Source organism: Taudactylus pleione, unplaced genomic scaffold (genome assembly GCF_031769625.1).
Source record: "Taudactylus pleione unplaced genomic scaffold, aTauple2 ptg000085l, whole genome shotgun sequence".
Taxonomy (NCBI): Eukaryota; Metazoa; Chordata; class Amphibia; order Anura; family Myobatrachidae; genus Taudactylus; species Taudactylus pleione.
The window spans coordinates 16,357,844-16,378,421 of record NW_028284487.1 but is presented as its reverse complement, the minus strand read 5'-3'; the positions used below and the strand labels follow the sequence as shown (position 1 = coordinate 16,378,421).

General features: G+C 44.3%; 1 protein-coding gene across 2 annotated transcripts in view; it reads right to left on the bottom strand.

The window, feature by feature from the left end:
- Window positions 1–9,963, bottom strand: part of MTA2 (metastasis associated 1 family member 2) — a 33,315-nt gene extending 23,352 nt beyond the window's left edge. For both annotated transcript variants that reach the window (XM_088468391.1, XM_088468392.1), the window contains exons 1-3: window positions 9,826–9,963; window positions 538–605; window positions 321–414 (exon numbers count right to left, since the gene is read on the bottom strand). In XM_088468391.1, coding sequence (XP_088324517.1) covers window positions 321–414; window positions 538–605; window positions 9,826–9,853 — 190 coding nt within the window. In that variant the 5' untranslated portion in view covers window positions 9,854–9,963. The remainder of the gene's footprint in view (window positions 1–320; window positions 415–537; window positions 606–9,825) is intronic.
- Window positions 9,964–20,578: the final 10,615 nt, after the last annotated feature.

The window sequence follows — 20,578 nt, the reverse complement described above, 5'->3', positions numbered from 1 at the left end:
CTCGCGATGGGGGTGCGAGCTGAAATGCCGGTAGCTGATCACGCTTGACAGGAGCAACAATTGAATAGTTCTGGTGTGTGCGTAGGTGGCTGCAAACAATTGAATTGTGCCCCATGAACGTAAATTAATATTCTATTCATACAGGAAAAAATTTTCTTATGTGAGGAAGCTTGGACAACCAATATAACATGATTAGGCATTCTGTGCATAAGACGTGATAGCTATTCATTGCCAACAGTGACTACAGCATTTACACTTTGCCTTCCTAGGAAAAACAAAATAAGTGAACCCATATATTTAACCTTGCGGGTGCTACTTACGTGCATTGCTGTCCGCTAAACTGTTTAGACTGCTGGAGATGTCTCTGCGACGGAACAGACAGACGACTTTTGCTTCTACATTTCCATTTGCAGTCTAAAAGAGTGAAGGGCTACAGCTGAGTCCCATATTCCTGACCTCACTCTCTGCATTAGGTGTGTCTCTCTATACATACACAATGCACATACTAAAAGGTGTCCTTGAAAGCATTCATGTTACCTTGTTCAGTTCTTCTATTCTCCGTATCAGGTATGGGTTACTCGAGGAATTTTCAAAGTATACATAATCTAAAGAGAGAAAAAGAAGGTAAGTATTACCTATGCATACACAGAGTAAGAATACAACCACCACTAATATAAATATTCCAATTAATGAATTCACAATCATTACTGGTTAAATCTAATTGCACAGAATATCTCAGGGAGGACGGTGTTCTGATAATCCCATACACATAAAAATGTATATATATATATATATATATATATATATATATATATATATATATATAGACGTACACAGTGGCACTCAATGGCTCAAACAAAACAGTGTCTCCTTTGAAGTCAATTTTACATCACATTCTCTTCAGGATGTGATGGAACATTGAAACGTTGACTTTAAAGGAGATTGGTGTTTTGTTTATTTTGAGTCCCTGAGTGCTGCTATATATTGACTGTATGGAAGCATACCTGTATAGACCTATGCATTTTGGACACACAGTATATACACACACATAACATTAAGGCCAAAACTCTAATATTGTGTAGGTCTCGATTGTGCTCCAAAACATCTCTGCCCCGTCAAGGCATGGACTTGACAAGACCTCCTAAGGTGTCCTGTGGTATCTGGCACCAAGACGTTGGCAGCAGATCCTGTTCTGTAAGATGCAAGATGGGTCTTCCATGGCTCAGACTTGTTTTTCTAGCACATCCCACAGATGCTCGATCGGATTGAGATCTGGGGAATTTGGAGGCCAAGTGAACACCTTGAACTCTTTGTCATGTTCCACAAACCATTCCTGAACATTTTTTGCAGAGTAACGGGGGTGCATTAACCTGCTGAAAAAGGCCACTGCGATCAGGGAATACAGTTACCATGAAAGGGTGTACTTGGTCAGCAACAATATTTAGGTAGGTGGTACATGTCAAGAAATAACCACGTCAGGACCTAAGGCAGGACATTGCCCAGAGCATCACACTGTCTCCGCCGGCTTGCCTTCTTCCCATAGTGCATCCTGGCATCATCTCTTCCCCAGGTAAACGATGCACAAGCACCCAAACATCCACATGATGTAAAAGAAAACACAATTCATGTCAGGCCACCATCTTCCATTACTCTATGGTCCAGTTCTGACGCTCACATGCCCATTGTAGGCACTTTCAGCAGTGGACAGGGGTCAGCATTGGCACTCTAAAGGTCTGCGGCTACGCAGTAAAGCTGTGATGCACTATGTTCTCACACCTTTCTACCATAGCCAGCATTAACTTTTTCAGCAATTACTGCTACAGTAGCTCTTTTGTGGGAACGGACCTGACACTAGCCTTCACTCCCCACGCGCATCAATGAGCCTTAGGTGCCCCTAACCCTGTCACCGGCATTGCCGATTATCCTTCCATGGACCACTTTTGGTAGGTATTAACCACTGCATACCAGGAATACTCAGTCATGCTCTGACCCAGTCATCTAGCCATTGCAATTTGGCCCTGGTCAAAGTCGCTCAGATCCTTGCACTTGCTTAATTTTTCCTGCTTCCAACACATCAACTCAAGAACTGACTGTTCATTTACTGCCTAATGTAGGTGTGTGTGTGTGTAATAACGCGCACACACACAAACACACTAACCAGCCAATTACAATGGACACAAAAAAAGCACTGGCTGTATATTGGACGATGTATCTTGCACAGTAGTAGTCTAACAATGCTGGGTGTCATATTTATGCGTCATTACTCAGATGCATATTCAAATACCTAGGAATTGCTGCTCTTGCAGACTAGTGAATTTCAAATAAAGTCATGAAAGTTTATATCATATAGAGAATGCTATACATTCCAATGAATATCCATTGATGTTGGAGAAATTATTGCAAATTGACAAAATGTGCGGAAAAAAAATTATGAATTTTTGTTAACATAGTTGAATTTAAAGAAATACATCAGTGCTAAAAAATTAAATAGAAAACGGATGAGCACAGTTCAAACCGGATGCTCTGGTTTCATGAATAATAGATAAAGCAATTCAGCCAGTGTGTCAAAACACATTTCTGTAATTATGCTAGAAGTCTTAGGAGAATTAATGGGTGACAGGGAAATCCATAAAATAAATAAATAATACATGACACTATGCAGTTAGGATCATACGTGAACTGCAATGTAAGTGAAATTCAAACTGGGTTACAGGTTACGTGGCCTTAAAAACAGTCTCCTATTTATTCAGCATCCTACATTTATGTACTACAGAGTTGTACAAATTGCAGGAGCAAAGTAGTTAATGTGCTGTAAAGTACATTACTAGGAGTCATTTTCTGTTTAGGTCAATTGATCAACAGCTTCCCTGGTTTCTTAGATTATTCTGACGCCTTATTTTGTCCATAGGAAAAAAAAATTCATATAGCATCTATGCAGTCACAATGAAGAGACAGATGTCATTGCAGAGCATATATGAAGCACACCGATGGCTCAAGATATGCTCCTGAAAGGCCAGTCCCCTCACTAGTTAGAATGAAACACCTTCAAATGCCTATGGCCATAGAGACAGCATTTTAGATTTGTTCATCTCCAAACTGAAGACAGCTTTAAAATAATTCCATGAGTATATACATTATATATATATATATATATATATATATATATATATATATATATATATATATATATAAAAAAAAAAAGGAGTTATTTTACATTTTCAAAATGCATTGCAAATCCAAGGAAAAGAAAACAGAGCAGTTCTTCTCAGTCTGGGAAAGGTTTATTTATACTTTAAATTGCCATATTCAATTATAGGCAAAAAGTCGGAGGTCAGACTTTTCGCTGTCATCGCAGGTTTTCCTGGGGATTAAGTATCGGGTGCGTGCTCAAGTATCCCCATATTCAATTAGGAATCGGCTAAAATGGGACACAACGGAAGTATCAAAAAGTCCTGTCACTCTTGGGGAAATCTGCCTGTCACCCCCCAAAAGATGGTCTGACATGGGGGATCACTATGGGTAACCCAGGAATTGGCCTGCTAAAAGGTATTTGGGGTTTTTAAACGGTGTCGACAGGTGTCTTTGAAATTGGGGTGAAGAATAGCATTTAGCAAACAACAACAACAACTAGTCCCATCAAGTTTGGGGTACATGAAAATGGGTGCAAGCATATTTTGAAGTCCCTAAAGTGAACTTTAAAAATTCTTAAAAATCCACCTGCTGCAACCAACCGTAACCAAAAAAACACCTGCAGCATACTTGGGGACCCCCTTGAGTCTATTTCGCTAGCATTAAAGTTTGTCCCCCAACTTTTTTTTCGCTCCTAAAAAACTAAACCAAATTTTTTTTTTGGGGTGTCCCATGCTACTTTTTACATTTGTTTTGATACAACTTTTAGGGGACATTCCAAGAGCTGCAGGGTACTTTAAAATTTGCACCCCAAAACCACAATTCTGCTATTTTTTTTGCCACCTATTCTATGATGAAAAGTTATCCCCGTTTTTTGACAAAGACTTCGCACCTGCAAAAAAGTCTTTGAAATTGAATATGGGGAAGAGTGAAAATTGTGAAAATGACATCATCAGCGATAAATTATCGCCGATAACGGACTTTTCGCTTTAAATTGAATACGGCTCTAAAAGACAAATACCTCAATTTTTCAAATCAACACAATGGTATGAAACAAGCATGCTTCTACAGCAGGGATGGGGAACCTCAGGCCCTTGGAGCTTTGCTCTGCTAGCCTCATCTGGCTAGAAGGGTGCATAGAATGGCACCCTGCAGCCAGAATCTATACAGCAGTGCTGCCTGTAGCGTCCTTAGAATGCGTCACAGTCCCACAGCTGCCCTTACAGCTCCCCGAAGCATCCTCAGGATGCTCCGGGCATTGCTGCAATCACCAGTGATTACGGCACCCTTGAACATCATGCGGAGATGGGGGCTTGGCCTGCTCCAAGGCCGCACATTTTTTTTATATCTATCAAAATGGCCCTCAGCAGAACAGGATCCCCCAATTACCTACACTTAAAAAATAATGATGGCTTTGGACCAGGGAGTGCATGGCTCATATCCCCCTTCCCATTTTACTCCCTCCCCTTTTTTTCTTCCCCCTTACCCATTTTCTATCTTTCAGTCTCCTTCATTATTATTGAAGTCCCTACAATATTTTCTTTGTTATTCTTATACTGGTTGGGAAAGAGAAAATAGAGGCAAAATCCTTATCTCAAGACCACAAGTAGAAAATATTACAAGCTGCAACTTTTTGTAAATTCCATTGCTGCCTTGATATTGTGAATACCATATAAATTTGTGGTATATGCATTTGTGCATTATATTATATCTGCTGACTTCAATAAAAACAGTTTTGAAATAAATTGTTCAAAGCACCATGATGCCAGATAATTCAAATAGATAGGTTGATCATGGTAGAATTGTGTTATCCGGTGGTAAATGCACTCAAAAAATAACCGCTATTGTCCAGCTCGCCCCCCCACTTGTGGCTTTTTGTTCTCAGCTCCACAGGGCTGAATAAAAATAAATAAATTTAAACAAAAACAAGTTTGGAGCTACGGTGATACCCCTATCACTATGCCAGGTTGTACCCGGGATTTTGTTCACGCACCCATCCCTGGTGCGACCCCTTTCAGACTGGAGGCCCAACTCGGCACTAATGCAGGGTTGATTAAGTCACCGCTATCACGTGGTTAGGAGACGCTTGGAGATTATTCCATCTCCAAACGCTGCCGCCTCCTATGTAGTGACCAGGGTTACCCGTTCACACTGCAGCACAAACCTTGTTGAACACGCGTTCAAACCCTTCTCGTGACCAGGGTTGAAATGCAGCGTCTCTTGATCCAGCTTATTTCAACCTCTCCCTTTCACACTGCACAGTAACCCGGGTTGCTGCACGTTCACTTGCAATAACCTGGGTTATTGCTTGTAGTGTGAAAGGGGTAGAAGTGTGGCATATGGCCAAGCTGCCTAATGGCCCACTTAATATCCATCTGGTAGAAAGCAAAGGGCAGAATTCAATTCTCTGCAATGGCCGCAGAGTGGCTCCAGAATAGTAAAGCTCTTTGCGCCTAGTATATTCACTAATTTACCATTGCACACCAAAGAGGTAGACTGTAATTGTCCTAAATAGTATGAGTTAAGTCAATGATCAGTGACAGGCCAGTTTAATTTAATCAGAGACCATCTATTACCACAGATGTCTTTAAGGAGAGAGATAACACACTTAAAATGGCCATACACAAAGATAATCCGTAACAATTCAACTAGTTGGCAGGTTGGAAAGAAAATCTGGTAATGTATGGGAGCAAATGACTATCGAATATTTTTCCAGCCGGGTGGCATAAACTAGTAGCCGGGTGGCAGCCTTTGCAGTAATAAAATGTTTTAAACCCTGACCTTGACTTAAAAACTTGAAATAACATTTTATATATTATTTCTCATCTTCTTTTAGAGGCCCAGTTTTCATAATCAAAGTCTGTAGAATCTGGTCCATGTAGTGAAATCAGCATCAGGTTATTTAGTGCTGGCACCACAGAATTTTGTTTTATACAGCTTCCAGATACTGCCCCCACTCGCAGGCTCCACAGGTACTGCCCCCACTCGCAGGCTCCACAGGTACTGCCCCCACTCGCAGGCTCCACAGGTACTGTCCCCACAGACTTTTTTTCAGCTCCTACACAGAGAGAGTTGATGCAGGACTACTCTAATGTGTTCAGGTGACTGTTCCTGCCCGAATAGCACGCCTGTGGATTTAATACAGGGGGAGGGATCTATGCCTTCCAGCCTGACGCCTTCCAGCCTGACACCGCCCCTGCACTGTGATGGGCCTGAGCTGCACAACAAAGCACTCCCCCCAGCTCCAATGCGCCGTGTCCTGTCGCCCAGAACCCTCGCTAACGTCACGTCTTTATTGCAGGCGGACATGGAGCCTCCGATGGGAAAAGCATGTGACATCGGCGCAGCTCAATGTCACATCCGGCATCCGTGTCAACCAGGAAACGTTGAGGGTGACAGGGGAAGCAAGGCATTGGGGCGGGGGAGAGTGCCGGGCAGTAAGTTGTATGGGGACAGGGGAGCACCCGCAACAAACAACCTGGGGAAGAACACTGCAAACTGGTTAAATCCATTTGATCAATTTATCTGAGTGACCTTTTTTCGTCCATTTTCTGGTGTTTAGGCCAAGTGGTCGATATAGTCATTTGGGGAGAAAGGGGGGGGATTACAGATTTTGTAATTGAACACAAAAAAGTTGTGGCAGCAGTTTTCTTTCACTCACAGTAACCTAACACGCAGCTAACTGAATTTGTGCCTTATACCACAAATGTTCACAGTGACCAGTGAGGTTGTCTCCCAGGCATGACATTCAATGGATCACTTTGCGGTTTTGGCTATGTGCGCATTTCATACTGGTGCTCAGACGTCATGGTGTAGGCCAGAGGTTCCCAAACGCTGTCCTCAAGGCTCCCCAACTGCTCAGGTGTTAGAGATATCCATGGTTGAGCACAGGTGGTTAAATCAAATTGACTGAGGTACTAATAAAGTCACATGTGGTCAACAATGGATCTCTCTAAACCTGAACTGTTGGGGAGCCTTGAGGACTGCGTTTGGGAACCTCTGGTGTAGGCAATAATACGAACAAATGTAGAATCTCATTTCCATTAAGAGACTATTGATCAAATGTTTTCTGAATTGTAATGTGGTGCCTCTATACAAAATAGTGTTGGCCACAACTGCCCTGCCAGATTTCTATGTTATGACATTAATCCACAAGCTGACTTACACTAGCCTGCTTATACTGGACACATCAAACTGTCACTTATCAGCATCCTGCCAGCTACCCCCCATTTTCCAGATACACTGCTACACTTATGACAGGCTGTCAATTCAGACTGCCATAGTCTCTCCATGCTGGCCAGTATCCGTGCAATCAGCAGACACACCCTCTTCTCCAAGCCTCCAGCATTTAGATACCTGCTGATGTTCAGTAAAGAAAACAATGGTCAGTAATGAGAACTATTTTCAATATAAACAAATAGACGAGCTGTCGCACAAATTGAAACGGTCAGTCGGTATTGTCTGATGTCGGGTATGGCATGGAGAGACAGGAATGGGACAAAGTAAATGGAGTAGATTTAAAAAATAAAATCCATCTCCATACACAAAAAAATGTGGGATGAGGATTTGGCAAAAAAAATACTTAACTAAGGAGCGAGAGATTAGTGGCATGTAGCTCGTGTTCCGACTGAAAAAATGACAGAAGTCCGATACGAGTGTGCCACACCCTGCATCGCCTCATGTAATGTTATGCTTAAGCTAACATTATACTAACTCTAAGTACCTAGAACACTATAAATTAATTTCAACGCGGCTACGATGAGAGTAATTCAGGAGAAAATACGGGAATTAAATTGGAAGCAAGGGAATGGAGCTCCTGGGATGAGTCATGGCGCTAAGGAATTGCCCGCTGTAATGACGCGACTAGTGGATAGTAGCTTGCATCTTCCTGTGGTGTGAACAGAAACCTGCGGTAACTAGTGCCTCTTAATTAGTTGCGGTGTTACCATGTGCGGTAACAGCATCGCACCCAGCACTTACATTGGGTAATGCAGTTTACTACGACTAAGCCCTGGGCATTAGTCGCAGTAAACTGCATCTCCCGACTTAAGTGCCAGGCATGATGCAGTAAACAGAATATATCAATGAGGGAGCTACATAAATCAATATATTAATATGTCAATGAGGGGCACTCAATGAGGGAGCTACATCCCCATGCTTCTATGAATTCCTATTGTGCAAAGAGCCTTTCATGGCAACACTTTGATACGTAAAATATGAATCCTGGAAACAAGCACTAATTTAGTACACACCTAGCAGATATATCTGCAGATCAAGTGATCTGTGTATATTTGTAGATGATGGTCGTTCATATACACTGAACGACCATCATCTTCCAGGCAGCCGCGGGCCCGCCCCCTCCCTGCGCTTTGTGTATGGGCGATCAGCTGATCATCCATACACACTTGCCGTTGGACAGATATGTCTGCAGATATATCTGTCCATCGTCTGTGTAGTAGAACCGACGCGATATGTCTGAACGACATCGTTCACAGACATATCGCTGGTACACACTGGCCAACGGGCAACAGATATATTGGCCGATCAATTGATCGGCCAATATATTGGTCAGTGTGTAACCAGTGAAATGTGTGGGACAAACATTCTATACATATGGTAACATGCACTATAAACCTAACATTCCTTAGATAAACAAAGGCTTTTCTGTTAAAAAAAAGTGTAAAATGATGTGATTCTCTCTAGCAACACTTGGTACAATACAAGTAGTAAACACATTAAGAAATGTTGTTAAATGTGTAATGCAGAGGTTCTCAAACTCGGTCCGCAGGACCCCACACAGTTCACTTTTCCAGGTCACCCAGCAGGTGCACAGGTGTATTCATTGCTCACTGAAACATTTTAAAAGTTCCACTGGTGGAGCTAATTATTTCACTTGTGATTTTGTGAGACCTGGAAAACATGCACTATTTGGGGTCCTGAGGACAGAGTTTGAGAACCTGTGGTGTAATGGAATAGCTGAAATTTATAGAGACAGGAATTTACACTTTCTGTAACACGATTAATGACTGCACTGTATCTATGCGCTGATGACATTTACAAAGAGGGTGAGTGGATTAGGTGATCCAATAAAGATATCTATACAATTACTTTTTTTCACATAAGAACAGATGCTTGTGGATGGAGATTATATCTCTCCATATAATGCTGTGGTATTCATAAAACAAATGTTATATATAAACATTTCATTTGCATACTAGAACCACTATGATAAAAAAAAACAACTTGGCAATAATAGGTTTACTATGCACATACAAAAATCTTGCCCCGGTATCCTCCATACGATTACTTGTATGTGCAGGTGTATAGTCAGCATGCACCAGATACACACTCATCTCCCATACATATACACACACAGGATACATAGCGCGTGTGTGTGTTATATATATATATATATATATATATATATACTTTTTTTTTTTATTAGTTCCATGGCACAGCCGGCTGTAATACCGGCATTACAGTATAGCCAGCGCAGTCTCTGTAAAGGCAGAGCGATACTTTAGCAGTGTTTGTACAGTAGTTCCCATGCACCGGGTGAGCCGGCTGTGGGCCGCTGTCACGTATGGGGTGTATACGGGCAGGTATAAGGGGTTCCCCATACATACCATACACTGCACACATGCGCTACATAAAAGCATCAGCTACGTCCCTAAGCATCATACGGCTCATACTCACCGCCCACCCGGTACATATTCGCCGCCATCTTCCTCTCTCCCGCGCACAATAACTCGGGGCGCCGAGTGTGTTTCCGGTGCCCGTAGGGAGGGAGGGGGGAGAAGAAAGGGGGATACTTCCGGTAAGGAGAAGAGAGGGAAGGACTTCCGGACAGAAAAAAAAAAAAAATGAAAAGAGGTTTAAAGTATTAATTCCGGTGATAAAGGTCACCAGACAGGCGGCGGCCGCAAGTGGCAGAGTAGCGCCAGCGATGAGTCCCGGGCAGCAGCAACCTGAGCAGCCTCCCAGGGAGCCACGCCCCCAAATTGGCCGTGTCACAGCCAGGGATCCCTGCTCATTATTGTTATCTGGTTCGATCAAAAAATTGATTAATCTAGTTTATATTGTTTCACTGTCTTTGGGACATTGATTGAAAACATAGATCTAGTCTATAGCACATACAGCAGGCCCTGCTACCGCTAGCTCATGCATGATGAGTTATATAGCCTTGTTAAAATGCCCCACACAAAACAAAATCTTTTTTTTTTTCTTTATTGTTCAATCCATTATACGACTTAGGGCCGTATTTAATTAGGTGCGAAAAGCCGTTTTTTCAGCGATAAAGTATTGTGAGTGACGTCATTTCGCCATGCGAAAAGTTTCCTCCGTATTCAATTCCGGAGACTTTTCGCCGATGCGGAAACAAAGCAATGGAACTTTGAATAGCGTAAAAAAAAAGTGCAGAATTGGGGTTTTGGGGGTGCAAACTTCTGAAAACCACCCTGCACCCCTGGGACAGTCCCCCAATGGTAAACTGCGTCAAAAAAAGTTTAAAAAATATTTTAGATCACCCAAAAAAAGTACTTTCATTTTGGGGGCAAAAAAGTCCAAAGTTGGGGGACACATTTAAAATCTAGCGAAATAGACTCTAAGGGGATCCCCAAGTATGCCCCAGGTGTTTTTAAGTTCGCAGGTGGATTTTTAAATTTTTTCAAACTTTAGCAATTTTAAAATATACTTGCACCCATTTTCGAGTTCCCCCAAATTTGCTGGGACTACTTATTTTCTGCAAAAAAACCTGCTAAGTGCTCTTCTTCACCACTTCTGCGAAGATGCTAATTAGCAGTTATTGAGAGCATTTACGTACCCCAAATTCCTTCAGCAGGCCTATTCGGGTGTGTCTATAGTGATCCCCAATAACAGTGCATCTTTTGGGGGGTGTAAGGCTGATTTCCCCAAATCTGACAGCACTTTTCGCCGATTTCTAATTGAATACGGGGACGAGCGCAATACTTTTTCGCATGGAAAACCCATGATGTCGGCGAAAAGTCCAGCATGTGCAAAGTTCGGGACTTTTTTCATCTAATTGAATGTGCCCCTAAAACTAGTATGATAATGTTGAGCTCTGCAAAGTTAATTACATTTAATTTTTTACTTCTAGGATATGCAAATGAGAAATACCCAACTTCAGAGTATTTTAAAGTGTCATTTGTCATTGAGAGTACACATTGAGCGATATGGGGTTCCTATCTGCAGAGCCGTAACTAGACTTTTTGGTGCCCTGTGCACACCCCCTATTTTTTAAATAGGGAGATAACACACCCGAAAAAGGGCCATGGCCTCATGGGGAAGGGCCAGGGAAGAGATAGGGGAGGCCAGGAGATGCTGGGGATAAAATAAGAGAGAATGATAATAAACAGGAAAATTGACAGGCCCAAACAGCGCCCCCTGCCCTGCGGTGCCCTGTGCCATGGCACTGGTCGCACTACCCTAGTTACGGCCCTGCCGTTCCGCGTTGGAACAATATATCGTCCAATATATAACCTGATGTGTACATGTCTCGCAACTGTCCCGCTATTCAGGGACTGTCCCACCCGTGGGCCGCAGTGTCCCGTGGAGGATGGAAGTTGGGGGAGATCACTCTGACCTGTTGGGCACAGTGGATGATGTGTGCGTAATCCATCACTGGTGCTTGGTGACACCAGCTGATTACAATATTATCACATATTTTTTATTACATTAATAAATGTATTTCTGTTTATATCAACCATACAGGAGCAAGAACCCTGATTTTAATAACGTTATATGTTTTGTATTGATGTATGTGTGGTTTTATATGTTGTATACCGGTATTAGATCCAGTACAATTTTTTAGAGAGAACATTTATATTATATGTTTTTTAACCACTGTGATATAATTACGTGCAAAATAAACATTGAATTAGTATCCAATATCAGTAATCATTCCAATTGTATGCGCTGGGATTATTGTATTTTATTATATTTATATTAGGGGTACAATAGAGTATACACATTTTTTCTAGCAGCAGCAAATTGATTCTAGAGGTTTTGTACACTTGAGCGTGGAGTTAAAACATTTCTGTTATATCATCTTGTCCTTCCAATATGACAAATCGTCTCGATATTGTCCTAGTGTGTACTCGGCTTTATAAAGAGGAAACAAGATTGTTGGGTATTGTGCTCAGAGCAGGGATGTTACATACGGATGCCTATGAAATAGTGGTGCCAATGCCGCCATTACAAGACAGCCAGTCATTGGGCCTGATTCAGATTTGCACGCAAATACCATCGCAGTTGCTATCTCTCACGGATCACAATAGCGAAAATATGCTAATGTCACCAAAGCTTACCCGAGCTTAGGGACGCCCACTGCTGCCTTCTCATATCCATCTGATGACGTGCAACAGCGTAAACAGTAACATCGACGCAGATATGGTAGCCACGCAGCTTCTGAGTGAAGTCTGACCTAAACACTGTGTGTCTCATGACACGCTGAGAGCCCTCATGCTGTAAGGAGATCGCAGTGACTAATTTATATGTGCCTATGAAACTGAGTTTAAATGGTCCAGACGTCTGAGTTTGCCTAGCCACTCCCCGTTACCTCCGCCAAATGCTGACTACCTGTCACTCACTTTGCATTGGATACCTCTAATCAATTGCCCAGCGTGCGCATTGCAGCTCTGGCACATGCGTAATGGCAAACAATTGCTCCACTTGCATGAAACATCGACTTTGCGTACAGACCTGAATCAAGCCCATTGTTTTTTGCTGTGCATGTGCAGAGAGGGCCTGGAAATTCTGGACACTGCTTCTGGTTGTCGGTAGCTGAAATTGCTTAATTAACAAAGGATTGCCATTGAGAACAAGCATGCAATGGTGACAACCATCACATTCCTGGTATTGAATGGAAAAAAAAACATCTATATCGAATCGGGAAAAATTATGGCTCCCGACTATTGGTTTCCAATGTCCATCCCTTGTGTGTTATTTTGCATTAAAGGTAGAGAACCGGTTTCCCTACTACAAGGATCTTAAGGCCTAGCAGAGATTTATAGGATTTATAAGGTATGATTTCTAAGGCATTGTATGATTGTTTGGCAGCCTCAAATAGCCGTGATGTAGTTATGATCTCAGTGCACAGAATGCTGGCGCTCAGCATCCCGACGCCGGAATCCCAACGCGTGAGAATGACGGCACCGCCTGTGGTTCCGGTCAGGAAGTAGGAGGGTTAGGCACTAGGGTGAGGGATAGGGTTAGGCTGCGGGGAGGGACGGTTAGGGGTTAATTTAGAGGTATTATACTAAGTGATGTTGTGCTAATGTTGATTGGGATCAAAATATATAATTATAATAACTTGACATGTCAGAAATAAATACCAAGACGCCAATAATATAATCAATAATTTATAATATACACAATCTCAATAACACTATAAAATATATATAATCATGCATACAATGTATATCTCATCTGAAGACCACTCCAGAAATCCCTATACAACTGTATAGATGTAATAAATCCACAATGGGGGGTTTCCTTCATATGCTATCAATTAAGGTTGTAATTTTGTAACACAGTCATATAACTCTCACCCGACTTGTATATAAGGTCCTTTTTTAAGGCTTCATGAACCAGACCTCTCAAGTTGTAACAATCGGAGGCTCACTGTCCAATAGCGGTGTTTGCCATGTATAGAATGTGGAGTCCCAGCTTGCGGGGAGCGAACAGCCCGATGGTCCCGGCTTCTGAGGCTTTTGGAGGCAAGAATTTAGTCAGCCCGTGACCGCCTTTTTTCCAGCCGCTGTTGAAATCTGGGTGCTAATAACTTTATCTCCACATATAACTGCACACAGGGGCGCCGAGATGGGGGGGGGAGCGGGTACAGATTACCCGGGCCCAGGCTTCCTGAGGGGCCCGGCGGGGCCCCCCCCTCCCTCACAGCAGCCCAGTACACAGCGTGTGCTGAGCTGCAGTTGGAGACTGCTGTGGCTGCTGAGCAGCAGCCACAGCAGTCTCCTGTGCGGGGGAGCGATCACACTGATCGCGCCCCCCCTGGCTTTGCGCAGTAGATTTATTTTATATAAAATATCATCTACTGTAATTTATTTTTCACTTAACATACAAGTAGTCTGGTTCCTCTTACAGTACTACCAGTAACCATGCATTCACCGACCATAAGTGTCAATAACTTACCACTGTGGTTCTCCCAGTTGTAGGAGTTTAGTTCTTGTCATCAACAGAGTCCAGCACCTGGAATAGGGGTGTCTTAAGAGAGGATGGGGCCCATGTGCATTCCCCGTCCGAGGCCCCCTCCTCTCTTACTGGCGGCCGGCCACCGCAGCATCAGTAGACTCTGGGCACTAGAGAGCACCCAGAGTCTACTGCGCATGCACAGACGCTGGGGAAATGGTACAGCCGCCATTTTCAATATACATTTCCTCATTATTCTGTACCTCTAAACATAAATCATCAGTAGTACATTTTAACGCATAATCGGTACACAAACTCAGGTCATGGCACAATTTATCATAGCTTCGCGGCGCTGAAAATCTTTTCTGTTTATTTTTTTCCGCCAAGGGGGCGTGGCCACGCCTCCCGAGATTATGCCACGCCCCCTATTACCGGGGCCCGCCTTGGCTCTTGGCGGCCCTGACTGCACAACTCTCACTCCGTATCGTGAAATTTCCAGCTGAGGTTTAGTTATAGTCCAGTAAGGTAAATAGTAGTATCAAAAGCAGGTATATTTCTGACGCGTTTTGCTTCTATTTTAAGAAGCTTCATCACAGAGCATGGATACCTTTGGCTCCAGGTCTCTCATATTTATACCTGCCTTCCTTGATTTAATTTGTAACAAGGATTTTCACCTGTTCCAACAGGTGTATTGAATGGACATTACTTTCTATAGGCATGAATAAAATCAACATATGGAGTGAGAGTTATATGACAGTGTTACAAAATTACAACCTTAATTGATAGCATATGAATGAAACCCCCAATTGTGGATTTATTACATCTATACAGTTGTATAGGGATTTCTGGAGTGGTCTTCAGATGAGATATACATTGTATGCATGATTATATATATTTTATAGTGTTATTGAGATTGTGTATATTATAAATTATTATTTGATTATATTATTGGCATCTTGGTATTTATTTCTGACATGTCAAGTTATTATAATTATATATTTTGATCCCAATCATCATTAGTGCAACATCACTTAGTATAATAGTTATTTTCTATGACTATCTTCGGATAGTTGGTATTTAGTAGGTTTACACCAACCTACAGGTGTGTGCTGCTATTTTTTATTAATTATTATTTATTTACTATTTTTATTGTCATCTTTCAATTAGCACCCTGCTTAAAATTTTGTTGTGGTTAATTTAGAGGTACTTACCTTTGGGCGTCTGGATTCTGACTGTCAGTATTCTGACCGCTGGGATCCCGTACCCAACCCAAATAGCCTACCTCTACCATACTCCCAGGGTTACTCTTTGCTCTACCCCTTCAGGTTTTTCTCCAATAATGTTTGTTCATTTCTGCCATACAGCATATTTCCTTCATACATGAGCAGCATGATGGCATTGGTGCCTGTTTCAGGGGTACATGCAAATCCCGTTGTGATTGCGATTCTTTAGGCAACAGTTCTGCAAATATATGCTAATGATTTAGCTGATGTATTGTGCACAGAGATGCCATCTCCAGGAAAGATGTAGTTATGAGACCGGCAGTCTCGATACCTCCGATCTCAATCCCGACGCTGAATGTCCGACACAGGAAATACTGACGCCTATCTTAATCCTTACGCCGGAATCCAAAAGGACGCCGGCCCGATAGAGGTAAGTTCGGGGCGCCCTTAGTGTTAGCCATGGGGTGGGTGGGGGGGGTTAGGGTTAGGCACCAAGGGGGGAGACAGGTTTAGGCACTAAAGGGGAGGTTAGGGTTAGGCTAAAAGAAGAGATGGTTAGGGGGTGGAGGGTAAGTATACTTACCCTACCCCTGTCGGGATTCCAACCATCGTGATGCCGCTGTCAGTATTTTGACAGGAGGCATCCCGATAGCCGGCTTTACATACCCATTCCCTACAGGATCTCACATCTGTTGCTTGCATATACAAAAGATGAAACGTCAACATCGTCACACATCGAATCTTTGAGCAACCCTATGCTGTCTCAGAATGGTTTCTCACCTAAGACACCAGGGCCTCTTCAGCTGTGTATCAATTGGCAGAGGCTCACTAAGGCATGCCGAGAAAATGGTCCCAATACGCCAGTGTTTTAGGAGCCACCCCCTTAACCTCCCCAAATGCTGACTACCACCCTCTGATACCCATCGCTGCACATGCTCAGTGCGGCTTGGCTCATGCACAGTAGCCACATATCGCTCCACTGCGTCCCACATTGACACAATAGGGACAGGGACTGATATGAATTGTAAAGACTGGCATCTGCTGGACGTAAGCCCCACCCCAGGAGTCACTGGGAAGGCAGCAGGGAGGCAGTGATGTGGGTTAACCACGTCACTGATCGTGGCTGCAGTCATGACGTGGCGACCTGAGTTTATAAATATTCGGGTTTCCCGCTTCCTAGGGGAGTCACTATTGTGCTGAGACTCTACTGATAAGGGCCTCCATCTACAGGGCCACCTACAAGAAGTCCCATATAACAAGAGAAGCCTCTCTATAATAAAGGGCTCACAAGTTCCCCCTACTGATTAACAGTAGCTAGGCTGCAGCTGAACTGAGTGACTGCATCTTGAGCGAGAGCCCCTGCATAGAACATGAGGGGGAGTGCTGCCCACCACAGTAGAAGGCCACATAAACGTGGCATAATTTGGATGAAATTCTCATTAATAAAGCCCCCTGAGAAGTGCCCTCATTGTGTGTGTGTGGAGGGTGTTTGAGTATGGCCAGCGTCACTATTAATATCCTGGAGGCATCAGTATGAAGACAGTGGGTGTCCCCAGCGAGAAGGGGAAGGTGCACTCAGAGCCGTGGCGGAATTTGACTATGGGCTGTGAGGCTGCAAAATCCACCATCCACCACCTCAGTGTAGTCAGTGCAGTCCGTGACTGCACTGACTACACTGTGACTGGCAGTGGTTTCCTATTGGAAGTGCCACCTTCCAGTCACATATACAACAGGCAGCCCCAGGGGAGGTGTCTCCTCTCCTGGTACTGTCAGTCCAGGCTGCTATTAGCAGAGAGCAGCTTCCAGGAGGAAGCCGCTACTCTGCCTTTCCACCAGCCCTAACCGGCTCCTTGGGGTTGCAGACAATGCAGCCCTTTGGAAGCCGGTGGTGACATGCGCATGTGCCGGTCCCGTTGCGTGATAGATCAATTGCGCCGGGACCCAGCCATGAGCAGCTGCGAGCCGGTGAGTGACCCCGTAGTTTTCAGCAGCGGCAGCCCCCCTCATAAAAGAGGGTAGTATCCATGTGAAGTGAGGGAGGCTGAGGCATAGGATGATTCAGGCCGCACCGACAGCCCGACTAGGCACTCTCCCCTGGTGGGTCGTATGCAGTCTTGGACGCGGTTCTCGGCCCTAGAGCTCTCCAAGACGAGGTACAGAGTCTGGGGGTCCTAAGCATAACTAGAATGCTGACTGTGCCAGATGTGTTGGGGCTGAGTGTTTCCCAAAACAGGCATGTCACTGCCGTTGGAGGGGAGTGGAAGGGCCTCTTTTACTCATCTGTGGCGGTTGGCTTGCATGACCCCATGGTCACTCAGCCGGCCAAAGGGATCGCAAATGATCCGATGCTGCTTCCTCAGAAGCAGCTCGGATCAGTAATGCATGCAGGAAATGTAAAGCCTCCTGCTGCATTACCATATTACAGCTAACATGTTAGCAGCTGCGATAGCATATCTGTCCGCAGCTGAATGGGGATCGGTATGGAATTCTGGCGGTTCAAATTCCGACGCCGGAAGACCGGCAGCAGTGAAGATCCCGATTGCTCCAAAGGTAAGTATTTACTAACCCTACTCCCCCCTAAACCCTCTTTTAGGGGTGACTAACCCTACCCCCCCCCTTTCCCGCAGCCTAAACCTAAGTCTCCGGGGGAGGGTGCCGAACCGTAACCTCCCCCCAGGGGTGCCTAACCATAACCCCCCCTTCCCCTAGCCTAAACCTAACCCTCCTCGGGGGTTGCATAACCCTATGTCCCCCCGAGAGCCCTAAAACCTAACCCTCCCCTCCAGCGCGGCTGTCCGCGCCCGGCGCGCAGCTTACCTTCGTTTGGTATGCCTGGCATCGAGCTCCCGGCGTAGGTCTGATGACAGGTGTCGGGATCTCGACGCCTGTCATTAGTACCTTGCCGGGATTTGACAGTCGGGAAGCCGGCGGTCGGCATTTCGACCGTCAGCTTCCTGACTGCATCCCAGTGAATCACCCCTCTGTTCTGCAGTGATTTCTGGAACTCAAGTGAGTTTGGAAGCTACACTGTCTGTTCTGTAAGTCAGTCTGCTGCTGATATACCCCATTCCAAAAGGTATGAGAATACCACTGCCTGCACTGTCATTTACACCTAATTTGCTTTATTATCCTGTTTATAGGCGAGGACAATGTCAAAACATGAAGGCTGCAGGTGTACTTCAGGGTCCAGTCTTCAACCCGGGCAATGTTGGATATCCCAGCTAGTATGCAATAGGAATCTGGCACTTACTGCATATTTAGGAAACTTCACCCTGTTGCCGTCTGTGGCAATTGTCACTATGGTAAAGAGGTGTTGGCCGTTTCAATCTTGTTTGTCCCAACTAGCCTAGGTGGAAAATGAGTTATTAATATCAGTATTACATAGAGAATGGCATCCCTCGTATGCTCTGAAGCATATAGAAGACCACTCAATATGATCCACACATATGGGGCCTTATTGTGAATCGCATTTCCGTATATGTCTTTCCTGGAAATCGGGAGTTTCGGGGTGGAAAAGTTTCTGCGATTAGTTTATAAAAAGTCATCCTCCTCAGTGTGTAATTGCTCCTACCATATACTAGGTGCAAAAGACGCACCTCCTAGCAGGCATATATATCCCTGTATACTGGGCCCCACAGTTTCTGATGGCAGCACTAAAGGTAGAGCACACAGAAATAATGATAATGAAAAATACAGTTTCCACATTTGTTCTGCTATTTACTCTCATGTAAATATTTTTTTTTTTCAAAATTAGATTTTTATTGCTATAATTATAAAATATAACATCAATAGCAAATATGGCATATAGAATAAAATAACACAATACAGGGAGGGGGGAAGAGTGGGGTATGGGTTGTAGTTTTATTTAAGATTTTGATTCTATGTTTTTTTATAAGGTCTCAGGTCTTGTTCTATTAGGAAATAGTATGTCTGATTATTTATGTCTGGATAGTGTGAGGTATATACATTTTGTGGGGCTATATGATACTAATTTTGGTTCTTTAATCTGGGGAGAGATATTTTACCTTGGGTTGGTAAGTTATGACACAGGCCAACATTACTGTTCTTACTTGTGAGAGGTCTCAATGACAAAATAAAGCGTGCATTGGTGTTGCGACAACTTTATTTATTATGGAGCAGATATAGGGCTTTATTCAGAGGCGGCCGTACGGTCTACGACCGCACGGCCGCCTCAATGTTTGTCTAGTGTGCATGCACACGAGGGAGCCGGCTCCTTCGTGCGCATGCGTGAGACCCGCTACGACCGACAGCGCCGGTCGTAGCGGGTCTCTTTCCAAAGGGGGCGAGCTGTCGATGTTGATTGACAGCTCGCCCCGTTTGGAAGGCGGGCCGGGGGGGTGGCAGCCCAAACGGAGGCGTTCCCATGGGAACGCCTGCCGTTTGGGGGAGGCCCCACTGACATCACTAGTGATGTCAGTGGAGAGCTTCCGGCTCTGACAGAGCCAGAAGCTCTCCGGGGCTTACGACAAGTGAGACCCTACCCTAGGGTCTCGTCGTAAGCCCCGATGGTCGCGATGGTCAATGACCATCGCGACCATCACCCTAGCGGTCGTTAGGCTGTTACACCCACAGCTCTAACGACCGAAACAGAGGCGGCTGGTCAGGATGCAAGCGGCCGCCCAGTTTCTGAGCGACCGCTTGCATCCTCCGACCGCCTCTGAATGAGGGCCATAGTCTGTCTCATGGAGACGCACCTGGTGGGTGGGAAGCTACTCATCCTTAAAACGCCATGGGTGGGTTGGGCTTATCATGCATCACACACGTCCGCATCTAGGGGGGTTTCTATTCTTGTCCGTAAGTCAGTCCGTTTTGTATTGGAAGCGGTGCAGTCAGACCCAGGGGGTAGATATGTATTTTTGAAATGCAGGATTAATAATATGTCACTTTTGCTATTGGCATTATATATACCGCCTCCTTATTCTCATGAAGTATTGAAGAAACTGGCTGAGTTCATGGCTTTGTCCCCAGGGACATCTACGATCTCTGCAGGAGATTTCAATAATGTTTTAGATCAGGCCCTAGATAGACGCGGTACGACC